Source organism: Carica papaya, chromosome 1 (assembly GCF_054855325.1).
Source record: "Carica papaya isolate Zhongbai chromosome 1, ASM5485532v1, whole genome shotgun sequence".
NCBI classification, from domain to species: domain Eukaryota; kingdom Viridiplantae; phylum Streptophyta; class Magnoliopsida; order Brassicales; family Caricaceae; genus Carica; species Carica papaya.
In genome coordinates this window covers 6708319-6730327 of record NC_142309.1, presented here as the reverse complement: position 1 = coordinate 6730327, position 22009 = coordinate 6708319, and the positions used below count along the sequence as shown (strand labels likewise).

Genomic DNA, 22009 nt, shown 5'->3' with positions numbered 1-22009 from the left:
CCATAGAATTTTAATTTTGCATACATATATTACTCTGACATAATTAATTACTCTAACTTGAAGATCTTCCAAATGTTTCAATCATTTGGTTGTTCATGCTTCTAACAAAGTTAGTAGCTAACTCCACCTGTGTTACAAAGGCAGATTCTCTATAATTGTTCGATTTTCTCCCAAGTTATTTCATTTTGTTGTGTAAATAACCTTAATATTACTTCACAATCAACAAGCAAGAGACGAAAAACACCATACACGGACAAGTTATGAGGTCCCATATTGACCACCACGAAGTCTTTTTCAGTGACTAATATATTTGCTTGAGATGAGCTTAGAAACCTCCAAGGAATCTGGAGTGAATTGCTTATCCTAAGACTGACTAACCCAATAAATTCACCCCAGAATTTTGTAGCAAAAAACTATAGTTGGCGTTGCCAACCCAAAACAATCAAACTTGTATTATTCCAACTTGTGAAACATGCGAAAGGAAAAAAAATAATAATAATAACAACCTTCATCTAGTAAATCTCCAGCCAAAAATCACTGAAGACAGTAATGCTTATTTAACAATTACAAGGTTACAAAAGTGCATTCAATTTCAAAGATAATTTAGCTGTCCCTATCCTCCCGAGGGAACTTCTTGTGTGAAGAAGTAGCAAAATGCTTGCAACTGCTCTTCAAGCTGCCGATGTTCGGAAACAAAAATAAGCCAAGAAAAAATTAAACAGTATCTAGTAGCGGTTCCAGTAGGTCCTGCGTCTGAACCAGTTGTAGTCGGGCAAGCTTTGGATTGGGCCCATGGCAGCAATTGCAATATCCTGCACAGACTCAGACATTCAGTCAAAACATATTTCAGGGATAATTAGACTGGCAAAGCAAAGCCCAAAGAGTCCTCCATATGAATGGAACTTCCTACCCTATCATAAATAAACCGGTTTGCAACGCGCTTGATGGTGCTTGCATCAACAGCATCTATCCTAGCAAACAACTCAGCAAATGGGATTCTCCGCCCATATGTCAGTAGCTGCAACAGTAAGAAGTCCAAGGTAAATAAGTTGGATATCAATGCTTTACCAACAGAACTGCCTGTTGACAAAAATTTTCTTCACTCAATTACTAAGCTAACTACTCTTTTCATGTCCCACGCAACATAAGCAGCTATAACCCAAAAGCTCCATCAATTTAAATTTTGTGTTCATTATTTTCTTAACAGAACAAGAAATACCTGCCGGCCAATATCCTCGGCGATGGGACTTGTTCCGTCAATGTGGAGCAACAGTGATGATTTCAGCTAGAAACAGAATATAAAAATTTATTAGCAATAAAAAGACAAATGAATGTGTTAAAAAGGAAAAACTTGACTTTTCACTACAAATAAACCATCTCCCATTTGTATGAGGGAAGAGAGATGAAATATCAAGACTTGAATAAGAAGATAGTATGTTATAAAATGCTAGTCCACTAACTTTTAAATGACCAAAAATGACAAACTTTAAATAAATAGTTTTTGACATGGAACAGAAATCTTCAATGAAATGGAACAATTTATCCAGAAATTAAACAAAATTTTGCCCCGTCCTTCAGCTATTTCAACAGTTTAGTGCATATATCTGATAACATTATCACATGGTCAAACAGAATATGAGCAATGAAGCAGTCTTGTCAAAGTGAAAAATAGACAGTAATGCAATAACAAGTCCAAAGCAGCAATTGCTGATGGCCAAAATTCATATGAAGAATTAAAGCAAAGCAAAAATCAGAAATCTCACAAAATCAGACATGAATTTGGAGAAAAGAATATTAACTAAAAAATTCATATGTTAGTAACTTCTGACGAGAAAGTCAAAATCATGGGTTTCACTTTACCAATAAAAATGAATATCAAAGAAGGATAATCAAACGTTAAACAAATTATTTTTGCTACCTGATTACGTGCTCGGGTTACATCTTCCTCTGAAACTCGATAAGCTAACTTGGTTGTCTCGTACATGATGGCATAGGCCAAGTCATCTAAGCAATCAGGCTGTAAACGAAATGCCACATTTCAAAATCATCAGAAAATAAATGGCAGAAAATGAGAGAGGATGGAATGCGAAAGCAGTTCATAATATCTTTAAAAATTATTTTGGTGGAAAAATGCATCACTAATCACCTATGATTCCTCTCAACTTCCACTTGAACCTTCCCTAGTGAAATACCATAATGGACATTTTTCTACCTTTTTTCTCAATGATGAAATGTAAGTACCTTCATTAGCTTCAATTCTTCTCAACTTCCACTAGAACCCTCCCTAGTGAAATACCTTAATGGATTTTTTTTTACCTTTTCTCAATGATGATATGTAGGTACCTTAGTTAACTTCAATTTCTTATTGAAAGTAAAACTAACATAAGAACATTGAGTTTCCTTTATATAAACACTGTAGTAAATAGGCTTATTATTACATTAGGTTTATTATTCCTACTTAGTTGCTATTTCCTACTTATATTTCTAGACATAATAAATAAATTTTTGATATCAGTAGTTAGGTGCTACCTTCTATGGCATTGCTTATGAATAAAACTACAATTTCTCAAAAGAGCTGATTAATGAACTCACCTTAGCAACAGCATAAATACCAAAAAGACCGATATCCTTATAATTGGTGTTGAAAGCCATCATGCTCTCTGCTATCTCGTTAATCCCAACCCTCTGTGCCAGCTCCGAACTGTTTAAAGATTCAAGCCCAGTCAATATTCATGCATACAATTGAATCAAAGGTAAGTATTGATGTAAATCACATCTTCCTTCAATGCACTAGCACATTCCCACAAAAGAAAAAAAAAAGAAAAAGGTATAGAAAGTAAGAAAAATATGAGCTACAGTGAGTGAAATTTCACCCCATGTGCTTTCCGCCTCCTGCATTCTTATTCCATGAACCCAACATTGCTTGCATGACCATCAGAGCAATGGAGTCTGGATCTGTCCAAGATGCTCCAGCAAAAGCAACAGCAAATTGAGCCAGAGGAATATCATCATCCACTATTCTGACCTGAAAATAATAAATTGCAATAGCATTACAGAGATGGATGATTGCAGTATAGACAAAACCCCGGTCAGCATTCAAAAATAGCACTTTCCCACCTCAGACCCAGTAAATGCGGCTGGTTCTTTCTGAACCAACTGAGAAGCAGTGGTTGGATCAGCTGACAACTTTGTGAACAATTTCTTCACTTGCTCAACAAGGTCCTCATGCTTAACAGCTCCAGAAGCAGCAATTACCTGAAAGAATATCCCAAATAAAATAACCATGAAGAGGATCATTGACAATATTTGTTAGGAAGTGTCATATACAATATGAAACGAAAGTAACTAGAAGCATTCACCCTATGGGGACAAAGATGAAAACACTATTTTATTTATAGACATACCATTCTGGGAGCTGCATAGTGTGTTTGTATGTAGTTCTGAAGATGCTCTTTGGAAATTGTTCTCACATTCTGAGCAGATCCGAGAATGGTTCTGCCAAGAGGGGTATATTGAAATGCAGTTGCATGCAGATGATCAAAGATAACTTCCTCAGTTTGTCCCTCAACCTACAGCAAGTCAGGAAGAAAAAAGGAAATTACTTCCCCAGTTCATCATCAAATAAACCAGAATAACAGATACAGAGAAGTTAAAAATTTGGCAAAAACCAGATCAATTACAAATTATTAGGCTACATAACTACCTGTATTTCTTTCAGGTAAACCAAATTAACAATAAATTTCTTTCAGGTTTCTGACAAAATAAGGAGGCTTGTAACTCCTAACTAATCAACAATTAGGGAAAACACCAAAACATCTGTGTCAATTGCACAATGAGTAAAAATAAACCAACAATTTCACTCATGCAGGTGAAAAGGCGCCATTTGATATTACTTATAAAGTTGAAAAGAAAAAATTTAACTTAGCCACAAATACACAATGTTCTTCATCATTTTTCACTTAATCATAGCAGAAGAAGAATCAAAAGATCGAGCAAAAGAAGAACTGAATACAAAGATATTGATAATACAGTTATACATCACCATTACTTACATTCTTCACATATCACATCTAAATAAACTTAAAAAAATTTCCACTTCGTAGACCTAAAGAGCACCATTCACTAACACCCTGATGAAAAAAAAAAACATAAGAAGTAAAATTTACTAGAAATTCACTGAATTGCAATAGCCATCACCTAACTATACCATAAGAATCACCATAAATAAACACATAACAATGCCAATATTCAATAACAGCAGAAAATACCTCCTGCATTTCCCTCAGGATCACGTCACGCTCCCTGCTAATTCTGTTCTCCTCGAACTTTGAGTTCTGCAAGATATCAGCCAAAATGTCCAAAGCGTTGTTCACATCTTTGTCCATAACTTTGGCGTAGTACGTAGTCTGCTCCCTGGAAGTGTAGGCGTTTAAGTGCCCACCCATGTTTTCGATCTCCTCCTCTAGGTCCCGAGCAGACCGCCTCTCAGTGCCCTTGAATATCATGTGCTCGAGAAAATGTGCCGTGCCGTTGGTCTCGTCGGTCTCGAATCTCGACCCAGCATCGATCCACACCCCGACCGTGGCGGTTTTGGCCGCGAGGTTGGACTCAGTAGCGACCCGGAGGCCGTTGGGAAGGGTTGTCACACGAGTCTCCGGAGCGGAGAGGATATGAGTGTGGGAGGTGAGGGTTGGGTGCGGCGACCCGTACTTGAGGAATCGCGGGTCGGGGTTCTCTAGCTTCTTGAGCTTGGATTGAACAGATTCAGCGAGACGATCATAGATCATGACAGAAGGATCGGGTGGCGAAGGAGTGGTGGGGGGAGGAGATTGAAGTGGAGATGTGGCAACAGAGGAGGCCGTTGATAAAGACCGTACAGTCTCCTTGAGAGAAGATGGCTTCTGGGACCGCCGGGCTAAAGCTAGCAGGTGCTTGATCGCCATGGCTGATGAGTTGGTTCTCCTTCTGTCTCTCACTCTCTCTCCTATCTAGGGTTCGCGAGTTGTTAAAGGAGAAGGGGAACTGTGGAAAAAAGATCGGGGTTCGAGGAACTGGTTTATTTCGGGTATGATCAGGAAGTATGGTTTGGTCATGGTGGCCCCATCGACAAACGATGTCGTTTCGTGCTATTTTACCGCTAAACCGTTTTGCAATTTCTATTGGGCATAAATAAGCAGGCCTATCAAGGAATGGTCAACTTAAATAGGCCCATTCCCAGACCCAATCTCCAACTTGAGTCCGGTCGATAAAGACTCCGCCCAGCTCAATATCCAACTTTATTCGGGTCAATCAAGACCCGAGCTGAACACAAAAACCCTAACGGGCTACTATATATATAAATACTCGTTCCAAGGTAAGAAAACCCTAGATACGAGAGACCGAGAGCTCTAACAGCTAGTACCGTTTTTTGCAATCACCGGAGATTAGAGTTTCTCTTTGCTCCTTGTTGATTTGACAATGGCAACTGGTAGGACCGTCAAAGACGTCTCGCCTCACGAGTTCGTGAAGGCTTATGCTGCTCACCTCAAGCGATCTGGCAAGGTATATACGTTAACTTGTCTCAGTGTTGTTGCTTGCTTGTATTCTTGATTGGTCTCCCTTTGTTTGGTGCGATAACTGATGTAAAAAATTTGCGCTTACGAATTGTATATCCTGCTTCGTGTTTCTTATGTAAAGATGGAATGTATGTTGAAAAGATCTAAATTGGCCAAGTGTTCAGGATTAGGATTAATTTGGATGTTATAGTGTTTCTTTTGCTAGGTATTTTATTAGGAAATTTTAGATATTTGGTTTTGGCAGTATCATCTTTGTAGTTGCAAATGTGTGGTTTTTATTCGCCGTTGTGTTAGTTAATCTGGTTCGTGTAACTTCGCTAATCAGTTGATTTAAACTGTTAAAATGAAATATCATTAGTATAATTTCTTCTTGTGGGGTTAATGACCGGCAGTCGTTTTTCTGGGCCAAGTGAGCGGCGGGGTCCTCTATTTCATCCTTCCATATTTGATTGCTTAATCAGTAACAGCATTGTTGGAAGAAAACACAGTTATGCTTCTCTAAGTTGTGATTCTTTTTAAGTCATGCTAGGCTGCTACTGAGTACTTGCAAATGCTTGTCACGACTATAAGTTTGAATTTTGACAGTGGTCAAGAGAGGACAACATGGGTTAGTTCACATTTAAAAGTGGAACATTTGCAGATTATCCGTGTCTTGGTAGTTTGTGTTTATCAGTGTTGTGCATGTCATATATGTATTGAGGAATTTGAAGGCATGAACGCTGAATCATATAGAAGTTGTTGAATCATATAGAAGTTGCAAGTATTTATGTATATATGCTGCTAAGGTTGATATTGTTGGTAAATGATAACCAGTGCGAATCCTCTGTAAATTCCCTAGGGAACTAGACAAGGGAGTTCTATTGTTTCCAAAAATTTAACAGTTTGCTTGTCATTTAGGATAAACCTGATTGGGGGGATTGTCGTACAGTTTTGCATAATCCTTGGTGTCTCTCTTGTCTACAATGGCAACTCATTTGTATCATGTTAGTTTGATCACCAATTTGTTACTTCCTTGCTTTCAAACAGATGGAGCTTCCTTCTTGGACTGATATTGTGAAAACAGGCAGATATAAGGAGCTTGCTCCTTATGACCCTGATTGGTACTATGTCAGAGCTGGTACAATGCTTCTCTCTCTTGATGTGACTAAAATGAATTTGTTACTTATAATATGCATTTTTATATGGATAGGCTTGTCAAGCTCTCTTGCTAATATATTATGGTTATGAACCTTCATTGCAGCATCCATGGCAAGGAAGATCTACTTAAGGGGAGGTCTTGGTGTTGGTGCTTTCCAGAGGATTTATGGTGGAAGCAAGAGGAATGGAAGTCGTCCGCCACATTTCTGCAAGAGCAGTGGTGCTGTTGCTCGAAACATTCTTCAACAGTTACAGAATATGAATATTATTGACCATGACCAGAAAGGGTAAGCTTTAAGGTCCCAATCATTTTAGTTCAATCACATCATTCCCGCTATAAAATACTTAGAGATTGATCGTGATTTGGTGTTGCAATGTGCACCTTAGTTATACCATCTAGTTCTGTTCCTTCCAATGCAAAAATCTTACAGCTACAGTGGGTTGAAACTTCCATGGGTTTACATTTATAGTTTTGTTCATTCCAGTACAAAAATCTTAGAGATCCAGAAAGGTCAGAACATCCATTATCTGGTGAATTTTCTTTCATCTACCCTTGTGTGGGCAATTATATTACATCTGTTGCTATCACTGGATAAATTTGCTAACCCTCTGTAGATCTCCGTAGTTCTCAAATTGCAACAACAGTTATACTTTGTTATTACATGGACATTATGTTTTTTATTTTCATTTATCTATTGTTTCTTCTCTAAAACTCTAAGCACGGACGACCATCCTTACCAATATGTAGAAGATGCTTGAGATATTAGGACTTTGTAATTCTCTCTACTAATGATGGGATTTTGATGTGTCAGTGGGAGGAGAATCACATCCAGCGGTCAAAGGGATCTGGACCAAGTTGCTGGGCGGATTGTGGTTGCTCCATGAACAGCTAATGATTTCTGTGATGCTGAGAATTTTGATAATTTTTAGGTTTCAGTTGGAGTGATGTGATTGGTACTAGAGCCTATATGTTTAAGAACTTTTTGGTTGAGCAGTTCCAAGATTATTATTTCTGTGATGTTATTTACTTGTTGACGGTATCAGGTATCATATTTTTCTTATTAACAATAGAGGCTATTTGTTTCAGACCATATTCTTTGCCCGCAGCTATTTTTTATTTATTGTCTTTACAATTAAGTTTTTATCCCACTTGAGGTGTCAATCTTTGAGATATCATGGTATAAAAAGCTTAGTTGCAAAATTATGTTTTAGGAAAAAGATCATATAAACTACAACCATACTAATGATGATCAATCTACTGATAAACCAATCTCCTTTGACTAATAGAACCAATTAGTATTGGAAGATAGAAGATCTCCATTCAAGCCAAGGAGTACAGTGGTAAGTTTTTGTAGATAAATCACATATTCTCACTAGAATAGGAGACCAATTTTCTAAAGAAAATTGAAATAAATTTGCAGTAATAATTAGTGAAAAAAGAAGTGAGGTGAAAAAATATGAAGTGGATATCGGTTTTTCATAATCACGAGATATTTATTTTTGAGATTAATGAGAATGAAATTGTTTCGGAAATGTATAGTAGATCTATTGATATTACTAATATTTTAAAAAATTTTAATAAATTTTATATTATTAATGTCAATTTATAAAATTAGAAATTTAAATAGTCTTACAAAATTATCTATTGATTTTGTAAACAAAATCTCTCGTAAGCTACCCTCTTTTTCTTCAATTACATCACGTTATTATGATCACCCTCAAAATTGCATTTTCTTGTCATTCATATGGTGAAAAAGAAAAAAAAATAGTGAAAAAATAAATCATATATGCAAAAGACTAAAAATCTTTTCAAGAGACCAAACAAGATAGAAGTTGGATTTCGGTCAAGTTGAGATGACTGCCTCCTAAAAAAATAATTATATCTCTCTGTAAAATAATTATATTTTTTGACAAAATAAACATACACACAAAGATTTTTTTATTTTTTAAAAAAACATTCCAACATCTGATGATATTAAACTACAGAAAAAAAAAATATCCCTCCAAATAAAATATATTTATTTCTTTTTTCAACTTATAATTAAATTTTTGTTATTTTTCAAATAAAATATACTTATTTCGACATGCGCTGTTTATTGAAAAAATTTAGGAAATTGGAGTTGGGGAATCTGTCATATTTCACCAACTGCATTATGATTGTAGTACTTTCAGAAAAAAGATGATTTGCAACTAAATTGTTGCTTTCATTCATGTACAAAATTTCTGAAAACCACATAGAACGCATAAGAGGAAAGAGGCATTATTAAGGAAAACAATATAATGAAATTATCAACAAATCAAATAGCAATTGCCCTAAGTCTAGTTCTGTTGGCATGTGTAGGAATCATTCCATGATAGACAGCACTTGATCTTCTTGTGTTCTGGCATGTGGAACTTTGGCTCTCGAGGAATCGTTGGATGCTTCACTGACCTTTAAACAAACAAAATAAAAACAAATAAATGCTTCAAAATCTCCAGCATATAAATGTTTTCATTCTGGTAATCTAAGATCTTCTTTCAAGGTTCTTAGTAAATCAATTTTCTTTGCTAGTAATCAAATTCAACATCTCAAATCCACATGCATCCAGATGGAAAAATTTACCTTCTGGTAATGAATCTACTTCATTACCTTCTGGTAATGAAACAAATATATGCTTCCAGATCTCCAGCATATATTTGTTTTCATTCTGGTAATCAAAGATCTTCTTTCAAGGTTCTTAGTAATCAACTTTCTTTGCTAGTATAATCAAATTCAACAGCTCAAATCACAATGTATGCAGATGGAAAAATTTCAAAGTTCTTAGTAATCAACTTTCTTTGCTAGTATAATCAAATTCAACAGCTCAAATCACAATGTATGCAGATGGAAAAATTTACCTTCTGGTAATGAATCTACTTCATTACCTCCTTTAAAGGGTTTCTCATTAATAATGTTGCTTCCAAAATAAAAACTAATAAGAAGAATGCTTCCAGATCTCCAGCATATATTTGTTTTCATTCTGGTAATCTAAGATCTTCTTTCAAGGTTCTTTGCTAGTAGTATAATCAAATTCAACATCTCAAATCCAAATGTATGCAGATGGAAAAATTTACCTTCTGGTAATGAATCTATTTCATTACCCTTTAAAGGGTTTCTCATTAGTAATGTTGCTTCCAAAATAAAAACTAATAAGAAGAAACTCAAATTTTTCTTTGCTAGTATAATCAAATTCAACATCTCAAATCACAATGTATGCAGATGGAAAAATTTACCTTCTGGTAATGAATCTACTTCATTACCTCCTTTAAAGGGTTTCTCATTAGTAATGTTGCTTCCAAAATAAAAACTAATAAGAAGAATGCTTCCAGATCTCCAAGCATATATACTGTTTTCATTTAAGTAATCTACTTCAATCTTCCTTTCACGGCACTTACTAAATTCTTCTTTCTAGTTGTCAAGTTCAACATCCCAAAGAAGTCTCTTCTCAAATCACATGCTTTATGCAGATGAATTTACCTTCTGGGAATAAATGGCCTGTCGAAGTAAGGCATGGGCTGTGCTTTGGGAACCAACTCCTTTCTCAACCTTCTTATTTCTTCCTCTTCAGCCAACTACAAGATTTTCAAGTAATTTAACTGAGCAATAACAGTAGCAACCTAATTTTACTAAGCAGGACAAGTTGGCTTCATTCTCACGTACCTTTTGCTGTCTTTCCCTCTCCATTTTGTATTGCTCAATCAAGCTCATCTTCTCAGCTACCTGATAAAACAAACAATTAAAAAGTTAAACATTCTGATCCAAGTTGTGCAAGGATGGTTTAGAACCTAAATTTTACCAAGTAAAAAAGAAAAAAAAAAACATGCAAGAAATGCTAACAATTCAAATCAATAAAGAAATGTGACCACAAGATGTACAGAAGAAACCCCATCCAACATTAGCCCCAAAAAGCTTACTGGCAACAGATACAACTCCACTGTATCCCAATTGGTACTATAGCTTGTAATACGCACAGATAGTTATAGTATCCAACATGTATTCTTGTGAGTCATCAATCATAAGAAATGTAGCATTGTTGTCATAATTCGATAAATGAGGACAATAAACTGATTGGCATCAGTAGATACGAACTCTACCAAATTCCATTGGTAGTATATAATTTGAACTACTCAAATGTAAACTGGCAATATTCAAATAAGAACTGATACTCAAATAAGAATTACTCAAATACAACTCCATTATATTCCAGTCGGTACTATATAGCTTGTAATACGCACAGATAGTTATCGTATCCAGTATATATTCTTGTGGTCATCAATTATAAGAAGTTTACCATTGTTGTTGCCATAATTTGATAGACGAGGACTATAAACTGGCTGGTGCCAGTAGATCCAAACTCCACCAAATTCCATTGGTAGTATAATTCGAACTACTCAAATATTAACTGCAGTATGTATCTTTTGCTAGTCATCATGATCAGCAATGTTTCAATGCATTCTCAGTATACCTTTACAGATAGTATGCAGGAGTTGAGAACCCTAAAAAGAAAGCGTCCATCTTGAAACGTGAAGAAGAGATTCTAAGTGATATAGAACAAAACAATTTGATAGACGAGGACTACAAACTGGCTGGTACCAGAAGATACAAACTCCAGCAAATTCCATTGGTAGTATAATTCAAACTACTCAAATATTAACTGCAGTATGTATCTTTTGCTAGTCATCATGATCAGCAATGTTTCAATGCATTCTCAGTAGACCTTTACAGATAGTATGCAGGAGTTGAGAACCCTAAAAAGAAAGCGTCCATCTTGAAACGTGAAGAAGAGATTCTAAGTGATATAGAACAAAACAATTTGATAGACGAGGACTACAAACTGGCTGGTACCAGAAGATACAAACTCCAGCAAATTCCATTGGTAGTATAATTCAAACTACTCAAATATTAACTGCAGTATGTATCTTTTGCTAGTCATCATGATCAGCAATGTTTCAATGCATTCTCAGTAGACCCTTACAAATAGTATGTAGGACTTGAGAATCCTAAAAGGAAAGCGTCCATCTTGAAAAGTGAAAAAGAGATACTAAGTGATATAGAACAAAACAATACTAAAGTGGATATATTCCAATGCTAAAATATATTTATGTGATTGTAATATTTATGCATTAGTGAGGTGTTTAACTTATTTATGAACACTATCTATAGGCTTATTAATAATATAAGCGTATTACTTACTATTAATTATTTGTTTGTATAAATTATTCAATTAACTAGTTTGTTTTATTATTTTAGTATCCCTACAATAAAATTCCTTTTTTATTCAAATTTTGATTGTATTATGGTGTCTATATATTAGTTAATTGCTATATACTATTATATGATTCTCATTAAAATAATAGGAGCTAATTGATACATGTCAAACAATCATGGAACAACCAAGAACAAAAGTTTACAATCTAATTAAGCCAGATGACTGCAGCAGTCATCAACATAAACATATGAGGATCTACATGTGAAGAACTTGAAATTTTGTTTATTTGGATACATAAAATAACTAACTGCAAGTAAAAAAATCAGCAAGACTGCAATAAAATTTCTGTTGGCAAAGGCTTTCTGCAAGCTCAATGTGCCCACCATAGCATCAGTGAGCAGAGACTTGCCAAATATCAACAGAGGAGTTGCTAAAGATCATGTAATGAGAATTGTGCTGATTATAAAATTTCTGTTGGCAAAGGCTTTCTGCAAGCTCAATGTGCCCACCATAGCATCAGTGAGCAGAGACTTGCCAAATATCAAAAGAGGAGTTGCTAAAGATCATGTAATGAGAATTGTGCTGATTAGCTTGTGCACAAACAAGTTGAAGAACCACAAAATACCAGTAGGAGAAAATACAATGGATTCAACTACAAAAATAAAAGAGGACCAGACAGATCCTCCTCTGTCACCTTGTTCCTTTACTTATACAGTTGTTCTTAGTGGAGAATGTATCACAGAGAAAGTACAAGTAATGCCACAATCAAGTATTTAGTTGTTCCCAGATCTCTTAAAGAAGGAAATGTACGTAGCTTTCTTTTTAACAAGCATACTGAAGTTTCCATGGGTTTAAGGCCTTTACTTATACAGTTGTTCTTAGTGGAGAATGTATCACAGAGAAAGTATAAGTAATGCCACAATCAAGTATTTAGTTGTTCCCAGACCTCTTAAAGAAGGAAATGTACGTAGTTTTCTTTTTCAACAAGCATACTGAAGTTTCCATGGGTTTAAGGCCTTTTAACTCTTGTCACCCGTTTCAAAAGTTGAGACTAAACATATATCTTAATCAGCCTTGTATAACCTTATGCAAACCTATGGTTATAAATGAAAGTCTAGAAGTACCTGATGATCAAACTCAGCACGTTCTACAGCCCGTACATCACTGTGGAGCTTCAAGTCTACAGGCCTTGTGTTCTCTTTCACTGGAGGTTTAATCAAGCACTGAAATGACAAAAAGCAAGAACGTAATTTCATTTAACACAATTATCTAACAAAAGTCTTCAACGTGCAAATTCTTCGCTGAGTTTGAGCAACAAACTGATTGAAGTTGTCTACATTTGTCCTCTTTCATATAGCAGCCAAATAATTTTGAAAACCAGCTATTAACGATCACAGGTTCATGAATGTCTATCCATCATTCGGAGGAAAGACTCACCTCTGGTTCATCTGTGGTCCATGGAAGACCTTGTGCAATGGGGATACGCAGCTTTTCCTCCTCAGTCATCAGCTCCTGAATCTTCTTCGTAAATTCTTCTTCCTTTGCTCTTCCCCTTTGCTACAATGAAGAAAAAAATCAGAAAAAAGAGAAAATTGTACAGATCGTCGTTAGGCTAGTGTGTATTTATAAAGAAAGCTCAGTTTTTATACGCTCAGAGACCCACCTCAGTTCTTAGATTAAACGGCTTTTGGCAAGTAATTTTTTGCTGCTGCTTCTTCCATCTCCTCCCTCCTCCCATTGTCGCACAAGATTCAGCGCTCTATAATTTACAACAAATTAGGAAAAACAGAAGGAAAAAGACATAACTTTGAGATAATTTGTCAATATAATCTGAAGCATAACAATGAAGGAACAAAATGCCTTACATTTCTTCGGCTTCTCCGGCCCCCATTAGAAGTCCTGCTTGATACACTGATATAAACCCAGTAAGAACCCGAATAAATAAATACAAAGAAAGAGAAAGCATATAAGAGGGTTTAATAGAGAAAAGATTAAGACCACAATTTCCTACCTTCCATGGCTACTATCCCATGAAGAAGAAACCGAAGCACGAGGATCTAGACCAAGATTCTCTGCAGTCAACAACAAATCTGATGGGCAAAACGAAGAGCAAGAAGAGACTTGTGTCTCAGTGCCAGGCACCTGAGGTGGTTGAAGACCGGGTAGTGCCCACTTCGGTATCTTCTTTGTGAAAATGTTCTTCTCGTCTGCGTCTTTCTCTTCTGTCTCCTTCTCTTCCACCGTATCCAATTCTTTGGAGTTGGGTATTGTTTTAAGCTTCTCAAATGCCTGAACCAAATGCGCCACCATCCCTGATTCAGGCACGCTACTCCTTGCTTCTTCAAGCAATCTCTCCCTCCTCCTCTTGATTGTGAAACTAATCATTGGAGTTTTTTTTATTTCACATGGGTCTTGATCATCAGATCCGTGCCCATTTCCGTTTCCCAGGCTCTTCTCAATCTCTTCTTTACCCTCATTCTCTACTCCTTCACAAGCCTCTACTTCTGTAAAATCGAATTCCCCATCATCTTCCGCACCACCCCGGTTCTTGAAAAACTCCTCCTGCGATGCCCTCAAGGTCTCATAAGCTACACAGAGGCATTTCTTCAAATTACCGCCGAACCGCTCTCTACACTTGCAATCAATCTTTGAAATCGCTCCGGCTTTCTCCTTCTTCGGATTCTTCTTGGCCACCACGAACTTTCTTTCTCTGATCTTGTTTCTTGGCGAGAAAACGCTCGGGTTTGCGCTGGGATTTTTATGAGCAGGTTTCTGGGATTTTGCAGATTTGATTAGTGGTGAATTTGTGGGTTTGACAGGGCTTGAACGAGAAATATTTGGATTTGAGTTCTCAGACAATTTGGTAACTTCTTGAATCTTTCCTTGAGACCCATGTGGGTCTTTGACTGGAGTCCCTGCTTTTGGAATCTTGACTGCCGAATGCGACTCCATTGACGAGTTTACGCAGACTATAGACCGATTTGGTGCCGCTTTTCACTTAACCGCTTCTGGATTCGGGCTCACCGAGTGGTATTAGGGAGAAGGAGGATCGGGTGATTTGTTGGGGAGGAGAAGAAGGAGAGTGTATCCTTTCTTTTTGGGTTTCTCCTTTGGGAAGGTGGGTTCTATGAGGAGAGAATTGCAGATGGAGGGTTTTGTGAGAAGGAAGGTGAAGGAATGCGGCTGATGGTGATCGGGGATGCAAGAAGATAAATTTGGGATAGAGAGAAGAAGAATTTGAAATGGGTTTAAGATTGGGGAGAATTGGGCACAGGGGATGTGATTGAGGAAAGTAATGAATGAGAGGAGAAGAAAAAGGAACGTTGAGATACTGTGGACGCTCAGTGTAACGGCTAGTTTTCACATTGGGGTTTAGAGGCGTCGGATTGTTAATTTCAAATTTATTTTTTGGTGACCGTTAGATTAAGATAGTAGAGAACATGCCCGCTCAATGGTGAGGTGATTGATTAAGCGACCGTTATGGCTTGGCTGTTTGCCCTCATTTTATACATATATATATATATTTCAAGGATTTTTTTTTCTAGAAAGGAAAAATAACACAAAAATAAAATAAAACTGATGCTTGGTTAATCAGTTTCAAATAATATTACAATAATTTAAGTAAACAAATTCAATAGTACAAATTTTTATAAACTTATTGAAGAGTAGTATAAGAGTTCGAAAGATCATAGATTCGTCAGACAATTCAGTCAATTCAAGGGTTATTTTTGTAAAAAATATTAAATAAATAAATTATTTAAAATTAATTGAGTAAATTACTACTCTAATCTTTTGTTTTTATTGTATAAATTTTTTTTTTAAATTTATGTAAAAGTTGAAAGACATACAAAAAGTTAATTTTTATATTTTTAAAATTTTTTTATATTATAAATTTATATATTGTTGTGATAATTAAGTTTATTTTCTCAAATTTGGTTTGGGAATTTATTTTTTAAATCAAAAATATGTATGTAAAGAAATTGCATAAAATTTTTGAAAATAAAAAAACAGTGTAAAGAATAATAAAGAAAATACAACATAATCACTTTGATAATAACTTTTTCTTCTTTCCAAACCCAAGTCATATCATCATGATAAACCTGTAAATATATTTTATATATATATATATCGGAGTAATCTCCATTATGCCCATTGACTAAATTTGATCAGTAAGGCAGTAATAATGGCCATGGTCAATACTGAATCAATCTAGGGAAAGTTTTATTAATTGCATTTATTTATTGTTAGCATATAAAACTGGAAAATGAAATCAGACATTCAAATTTGAAATTCGCTTCTCAAAATTTAGCTATTAAACTTATATTAAAAATTTGCTAAATCCTTTTTTAAAACACCATATTAAAGATATTACAAACACATTTATGTGTGTATATATGCGCATGCATATATATATATATATATATCACTGTAAATTGTACACCTTATGTATATGGTTTTATTAATTAAAGAAAGAGATTATTACAAATTTATGAGGAAAGAAACTAGATAAAATATTTATAAGATAATAAAAATAAAATTATAAGCAAAAGAAACCATTCTATTAAGCAATCATTTAACTGAACAATAATACAATAGAGCAAATTCTTTGAATAACTAGCTGTAAAATTTAAATATTCGACAAAACCCTAAAAATTTATCTTTCCATCGAAAGTACTACCGAACTGCCAATTAGAAGCCGCAACATTGTTAAATTGTAAAGTCTTTCCATTACTTGTGGTAGCTCGAAAGGAAAGACTTTGTCCAACAAGCTTGACTCCTGTCTGCCAATTCATGCCCCAATTACGTGACATCGGTATCCAATTAGTTTTAGATCCTTTAATTTCAACTCTAGTAACATCACCGGCTCCTCCGACATTGTAAACCAAAACTAAGATCCAATAAGGATTACCTTTAATCTCAAACTTAACTCCTCCGTGTTTAATACATGCGACTCGGCGATACTGAACAGGAACGATCCCAGCTCTATAACGAGCAATAGTAAGGAACATTTTCATGGACAAATCGAAATGTTTTAGTGGCGGATTACACCAGTTTCCATCAGGTTTAGAGTAATTGGGAGGACAAAAATTTGTAGCGGTTATTTTAATAGTGCCAGCATTTGGTATGCACCATTGAGGAGTATTAACGCACTTAATCTCGAAACAAGCTCCACATGTTGCTCCATTGTTGAATAATGCCGTGCTTAGTGCAGCAGTTTCAAGTCCATATCCCTGCTTGTGAAGATCACCATACCCACAAGCTCCCACTACCCAAAAATAAAAAAACAACAACAACATTTTACGTAACAATACATATGCTAAATATTAATATAATATTAGTATCTAATAATGAAGTATCTTAAACAATACACAGAAAAGAAAAACAAAAAACATTTATATATATATATGTGTGTGTGTGTATGTATAATCATAATAATCGATGGAGGACTTACTCATGGTTTCTCCTCCAGCTAAGTCACCGTAAAATGTTGCATGGGCATTCTGCCATGCCTGCTCTGATTGACTCATTGATACAACGAGAGAAGCCATGAATATGACCAATTTAAATGAATTCCTAGAAGAAGCCATTATTTTTAGAGATTAAAATAAGTAATAGCAGTTTAAATTTTGATCAGAAGGGTAGTGCAAATTCATATTTATAGAGAGGAGAGATAAACTTGAAATTATGAACTAATTTTATTGAGAGAGTAAAGTTAGGAAATTAATTTGGCTAATCAAATAAGAATCGAGAAAATTCAGGAAATATTATAATTTAAAAGAATATATATATATATATATATATATGTAGGATTGTATTATTATTATCATCAAGTACTAGCTTTTCGTGTCAGTGTAGTACATAGTTAATTTTATAATTTTCTTTTAATTTTTAATATATCTTGCATATTTTAAAAGAATTAAAAATAATATTATATTAAGCCTTTATTAATAAATTAAATATAATTAAAAATCTAAACTGGTATTAATAAATAAATGTCCAACATAAATAATAAAATCACATATTTTATATTAATTAGCATCGTATTCCTTGATATACCATATATATTTTTGTTAACATTAATATTTTTAATTTATTCAATTGAATTTAAGTATATATTAAAAATTAAAAATAAATATAAAAACTTTTAACTTTTTAGTGTACCATTAATTAGAATCTTTAAAAAAGTGACTCCTTAACTCATTAACAAAATCGTTGATTTGATTTGCTGTAGATACCAATTTGATTTAATTTTTCTTTTCAAATTTTATTTTCAATTTAAATTAATTTCTTTTTATCAAATGAATTTTTCAATTATACCTTTATTGTAAAGGATTGAATCAATTTTCATATATGCGATCTAAACACATAAATGTACAGCAAATTAAGGAGGATTTGTTTTCTTGGATGAATTAAGGAGGATATTATATTCAATAATGACATATTTAATATTATATGTACAACTATCTTAAAGATTACAAGAAAATCAATTTAATTAATTGAAGGTTTGCCTATTAGGACTTCAAAAATTTGTAGAAGAGGTTTTGGGTGTCAACAAATATTGGTCGTAGAAATCTTTTACATATAATCTTTTCTAACACTTAGTTTTCAATACATTTGACTCAGACCGGTTAGTAAAGTAAAGTTTTTCAATCTTATAATTTTAAATCGATTATCGGATTAAATATAAATTTGTTTGATGCGATTTGATTTATTTAGTATAGTTTGATATGATTTTTACTATGAGAATTAAACTACGAATACCATTAATTAGATTACGGCTGCATTATTGGTTTATATCATAAATATAAAAGTAGAACGGTCATTGTAACTTTTGGGGCTTTTATGTGGTCGCTAAGACTTTTTTCTCTTGAGCAATTTTTTCTGAGTTCAACTCTCACAAAAGTATGTATAATCACGCAAATTTTAGATTTAGCCATCGGTAGCTACAAACATTATAAGTTTAGTACTTATGTGTTTAATTAGTAGTAGTTCATTTGCTTAGATGTTCTGTTGACTAAAAATTGAGAAGTTCATCTCGAGTTTAATGAACTATGGTATTGGGCTCAATTTATTATTGTTCTTTTACTTTGGATTGATGTCAAGAATTAGGTTAAAGAGTTTAAATTCCCACATTTTTTTTCTGTTGATACAAAATTGGGGTACAAGTAAATAAGTACAACTTTTTTATATTGGATTCATATAATGTAAATATGAATGTAATAGTATCCAAATTCCAAGTAAATTAGTGCCCAAATCAAATTAGGTACTTTTAAATTAATTGATTAGCATATGAGAATATAAATCTATAGTTATCGAATTGAATATGTAAGTTAATTTGTTTCATGTCCATATCAAATGTATAATTATTGACTAGTTTTTATATACAAAATAACAAAAAAATAAGAATTGAATTAAATATGAACAAGTTTGGATCAAACCCCAAATAAAATATGGGATTAGTTTAGATTTTCAACTTTAACCAAATCGATAAAGAAGTAAAAAAGACAACAAAACAAATATATATATATATATATAGCAGCAGCCATATAATGCAATTATTTTTTTTAAATAAGTAGTTAATTATTTTCTATTTATTATTATATTAAAAATTTGAAATATATCAATAATAAATTTAAAGTACAGTGATCTAGTACATTTTTAAATTATTATAATTTTTTTACACGAAGGTTCTTAAAAATTTCTTTTTCCATCATAGACAGAATTGAATTGCCAATTAGCTGGTGCAACATTATCGAACTGCAACATTTTGCCGTCACTTGTAGTTACTCGAAATGATATGCTTTGCCCCACGAGACCAATAAAAGCTTGCCAATTCGTGCCCCAATTACGTGACATCGGCATCCAATTAGTATTAGAACCCTTAATTTGGACTGCATAAACAGCACCATCTCGCGCAACATTGTAAATCAATACCAAAATCCAATATGAATTACCCTTTGTTATAAAACGGACTCCTCCCTGCTTATAGCATAAGACACGACGATATTTGATAGGAACAATTCCAGCTTTATATTTTGCAATACGAAGGAACATTTTCATAGTCAAGTCAAAATGTTCAAGTGGTGGATTGCACCAATTTCCTTCTGGCTGTGTGTAATTTGGCGGGCAAAAATTGGTGGCCGTTACTCTAATGGCGCCTGCACCTTTTATGCACCACTGAGGATCATTGACACATATGACTTCAAAGCAAGCACCACACATCTTTCCATTTTGAAATAGTACAGAACTTAGTGCTGTTGTCTCTAGTCCGTACCCTTGCTCGATCAAATTTCCATACCCACAAGCACCATCTGCAGCAATTAACACATAATAATTATATGGATACAATCTTCTTTTGAATAATTTTTTTTGCTTAAAATGTAAGAATACAATGCATAAATTAAATATATATATATATATATAAATAAAATATAATTTATTTTATTTGAGTTAATCCCATCATAACAAATAAGTAATTATATAAATACTCACACATGGTTTCTCCACCTCCTAAGTCACCATAAAAGGTTGCATGTGCATCTCTCCATCCATTATGATCATTAGCCCCTCCACATGCCACCATACCCATGTAGACAAGAATAGCCATGAAAAAAGACACATGACGAGCCACAATATCCATCATTGTAATGAAGATCAGAAGAAGGATGATAAGCAACAAACTATGTTTGATGAGATTATAAGGTCAATAAATGAGTATTTAAACAAATTGAAGGAAAAATAGAAGAAAAAAAAAAAAAGTACATAAAAAGTACTACACATTTCTCAATAAGGCAATTTAATAAAAGAGGAGAACATAAAAGGTATATTATTCTTATTTTAGAGGGATACATTAAATTAAATGATATGTAGAAAATTCATGAATGTGGCCATTTCTTTAAGATGAATCTAATGATATATATCTAGTATATTATAGATAATAAAGAAAATTAATCTAAGAGGAGGAAGTACAATGTAAAAAGAATTTAATTTCCTTTTCAGGAAAATTAAATACTCCTAGTCTCAAAGAGATAGAAAGAGAGAGAATAAGGCATTAGAAAAAATCAATATAATTAATTAAATGTGTGCCTATTAAGACTTTAAAAACTTGTAGAATAGAGGTTTTGGATGTTAACATCAATTGGTTGTAGAAATCTCTAGATGTAATCAATTAGTAAAAGTTATGAGAGACTCAAGAGATAACCATATCAACCATTATTTGTAATTTTCTCAAAAATATTCACCAAATAAATGGTATGCTATTTTTTCAATGCTCATGAATTTTCTTTTTGCTTAGAATATTTTCAAGAATGATTAATCATCATGGCTGAGCTTTATGTTTCTTAATTTTTGTCAATAATTCTTGTAGAGATACTTATAATCACAATTAATTTTTTATTTTTAATACCTAAATTTTCTTGATCTACGAGATTTAGTGTAAAAGTCCAAACCCTTATCATAGATTTCAAATGTATAACTCAGTGATAGAAAAATACCAATACTGAAATTTATTATTTAGCAGAAGTAATTAAAGTTTGAAGGTTACATTCCTTACAGTTTATTTAAAATTCCTATTAGGGGCTATGGGAATGCCTTTGAAATTTAAATGGGAAAAAACATAAATAGAAAACAAATATGGTTAACCTATACTCGAAACCAACGAAACGGGAGAGGTAATTCCTTAACTGATCTCTTACTGTTCAATATCTGGGTCTTGATCGTCATAATATGAAATTGTTAATAAGAAATGAGTGAACTATACTAACTCAGTAAGAATATCAACGTCTTACCACTGATATGAAAAATAAAAGGGTTGTAAAAAACATAAAACAATCAATGGAGCCGATTCTTAATAAAACTCGAATGCTAGTGCATTCATTATTCATTTCACTGAAAACGTTAATATTTCCCCGACTAACCTATAACTTCTCAAATATCATTCATTAAGATAAAAATAAGAATAACAATCTAACAGTATACATTTCAAAAGACATATAACAATTGACTCTTTGCTATTTTTTTTTTCAAAATTAGATTTTTTAACATTTTTATTTCTACTCTATCATTTTACTTTTCTCTACTGGTGTCACT

At 33.7% G+C, this 22009-nt stretch overlaps 5 protein-coding genes across 7 annotated transcripts; 1 reads left to right on the top strand and 4 right to left on the bottom strand.

Moving 5' to 3' along the window:
- Nucleotides 1-513: 513 nt before the first annotated feature.
- On the bottom strand, nt 514-5057 carry MPPBETA (Insulinase (Peptidase family M16) protein). Its single transcript, XM_088217004.1, has 9 exons — nt 4269-5057; nt 3405-3569; nt 3118-3255; nt 2874-3025; nt 2593-2701; nt 1919-2017; nt 1220-1285; nt 911-1018; nt 514-812 (listed from the first exon to the last, which is right to left on the bottom strand). The coding sequence occupies exons 1-9, from the start codon at nt 4941-4943 to the stop codon at nt 726-728; spliced, it is 1599 nt and encodes a 532-aa protein (XP_088073130.1). The 5' UTR covers nt 4944-5057; the 3' UTR covers nt 514-725.
- A 289-nt stretch (nt 5058-5346) lies between these two features.
- On the top strand, nt 5347-7783 carry LOC110820309 (small ribosomal subunit protein eS19x). The gene is made up of 4 exons (XM_022049762.2): nt 5347-5541; nt 6582-6672; nt 6796-6979; nt 7505-7783. Exons 1-4 carry the CDS (start codon nt 5458-5460, stop codon nt 7575-7577), a joined length of 432 nt encoding a protein of 143 aa, XP_021905454.1. The 5' UTR covers nt 5347-5457; the 3' UTR covers nt 7578-7783.
- Nucleotides 7784-8812: 1029 nt separating this feature from the next.
- LOC110820306 (TPX2 (targeting protein for Xklp2) protein family) lies at nt 8813-15224 on the bottom strand. 3 transcript variants are annotated; one of them, XM_022049757.2, is made up of 8 exons: nt 13932-15224; nt 13786-13831; nt 13584-13679; nt 13358-13477; nt 13045-13143; nt 10372-10431; nt 10189-10283; nt 8813-9123 (listed from the first exon to the last, which is right to left on the bottom strand). In XM_022049757.2, exons 1-8 carry the CDS (start codon nt 14870-14872, stop codon nt 9012-9014), a joined length of 1569 nt encoding a protein of 522 aa, XP_021905449.1. In that variant the 5' UTR covers nt 14873-15224; the 3' UTR covers nt 8813-9011. The 3 variants fall into 3 exon arrangements, with proteins under 3 accessions (XP_021905449.1, XP_021905450.1, XP_088073129.1); XM_022049758.2 differs by having other exon boundaries at nt 13786-13819; XM_088217003.1 differs by lacking the exon at nt 8813-9123 and having other exon boundaries at nt 9145-10283.
- Nucleotides 15225-16523: 1299 nt separating this feature from the next.
- LOC110820230 (expansin-A23-like) lies at nt 16524-17524 on the bottom strand. The gene is made up of 2 exons (XM_022049658.2): nt 17373-17524; nt 16524-17186 (listed from the first exon to the last, which is right to left on the bottom strand). Exons 1-2 carry the CDS (start codon nt 17506-17508, stop codon nt 16567-16569), a joined length of 756 nt encoding a protein of 251 aa, XP_021905350.1. The 5' UTR covers nt 17509-17524; the 3' UTR covers nt 16524-16566.
- A 2088-nt stretch (nt 17525-19612) lies between these two features.
- On the bottom strand, nt 19613-20432 carry LOC148269129 (expansin-A23-like). Its single transcript, XM_088217002.1, has 2 exons — nt 20414-20432; nt 19613-20232 (listed from the first exon to the last, which is right to left on the bottom strand). Exons 1-2 carry the CDS (start codon nt 20415-20417, stop codon nt 19613-19615), a joined length of 624 nt encoding a protein of 207 aa, XP_088073128.1. The 5' UTR covers nt 20418-20432.
- Nucleotides 20433-22009: the final 1577 nt, after the last annotated feature.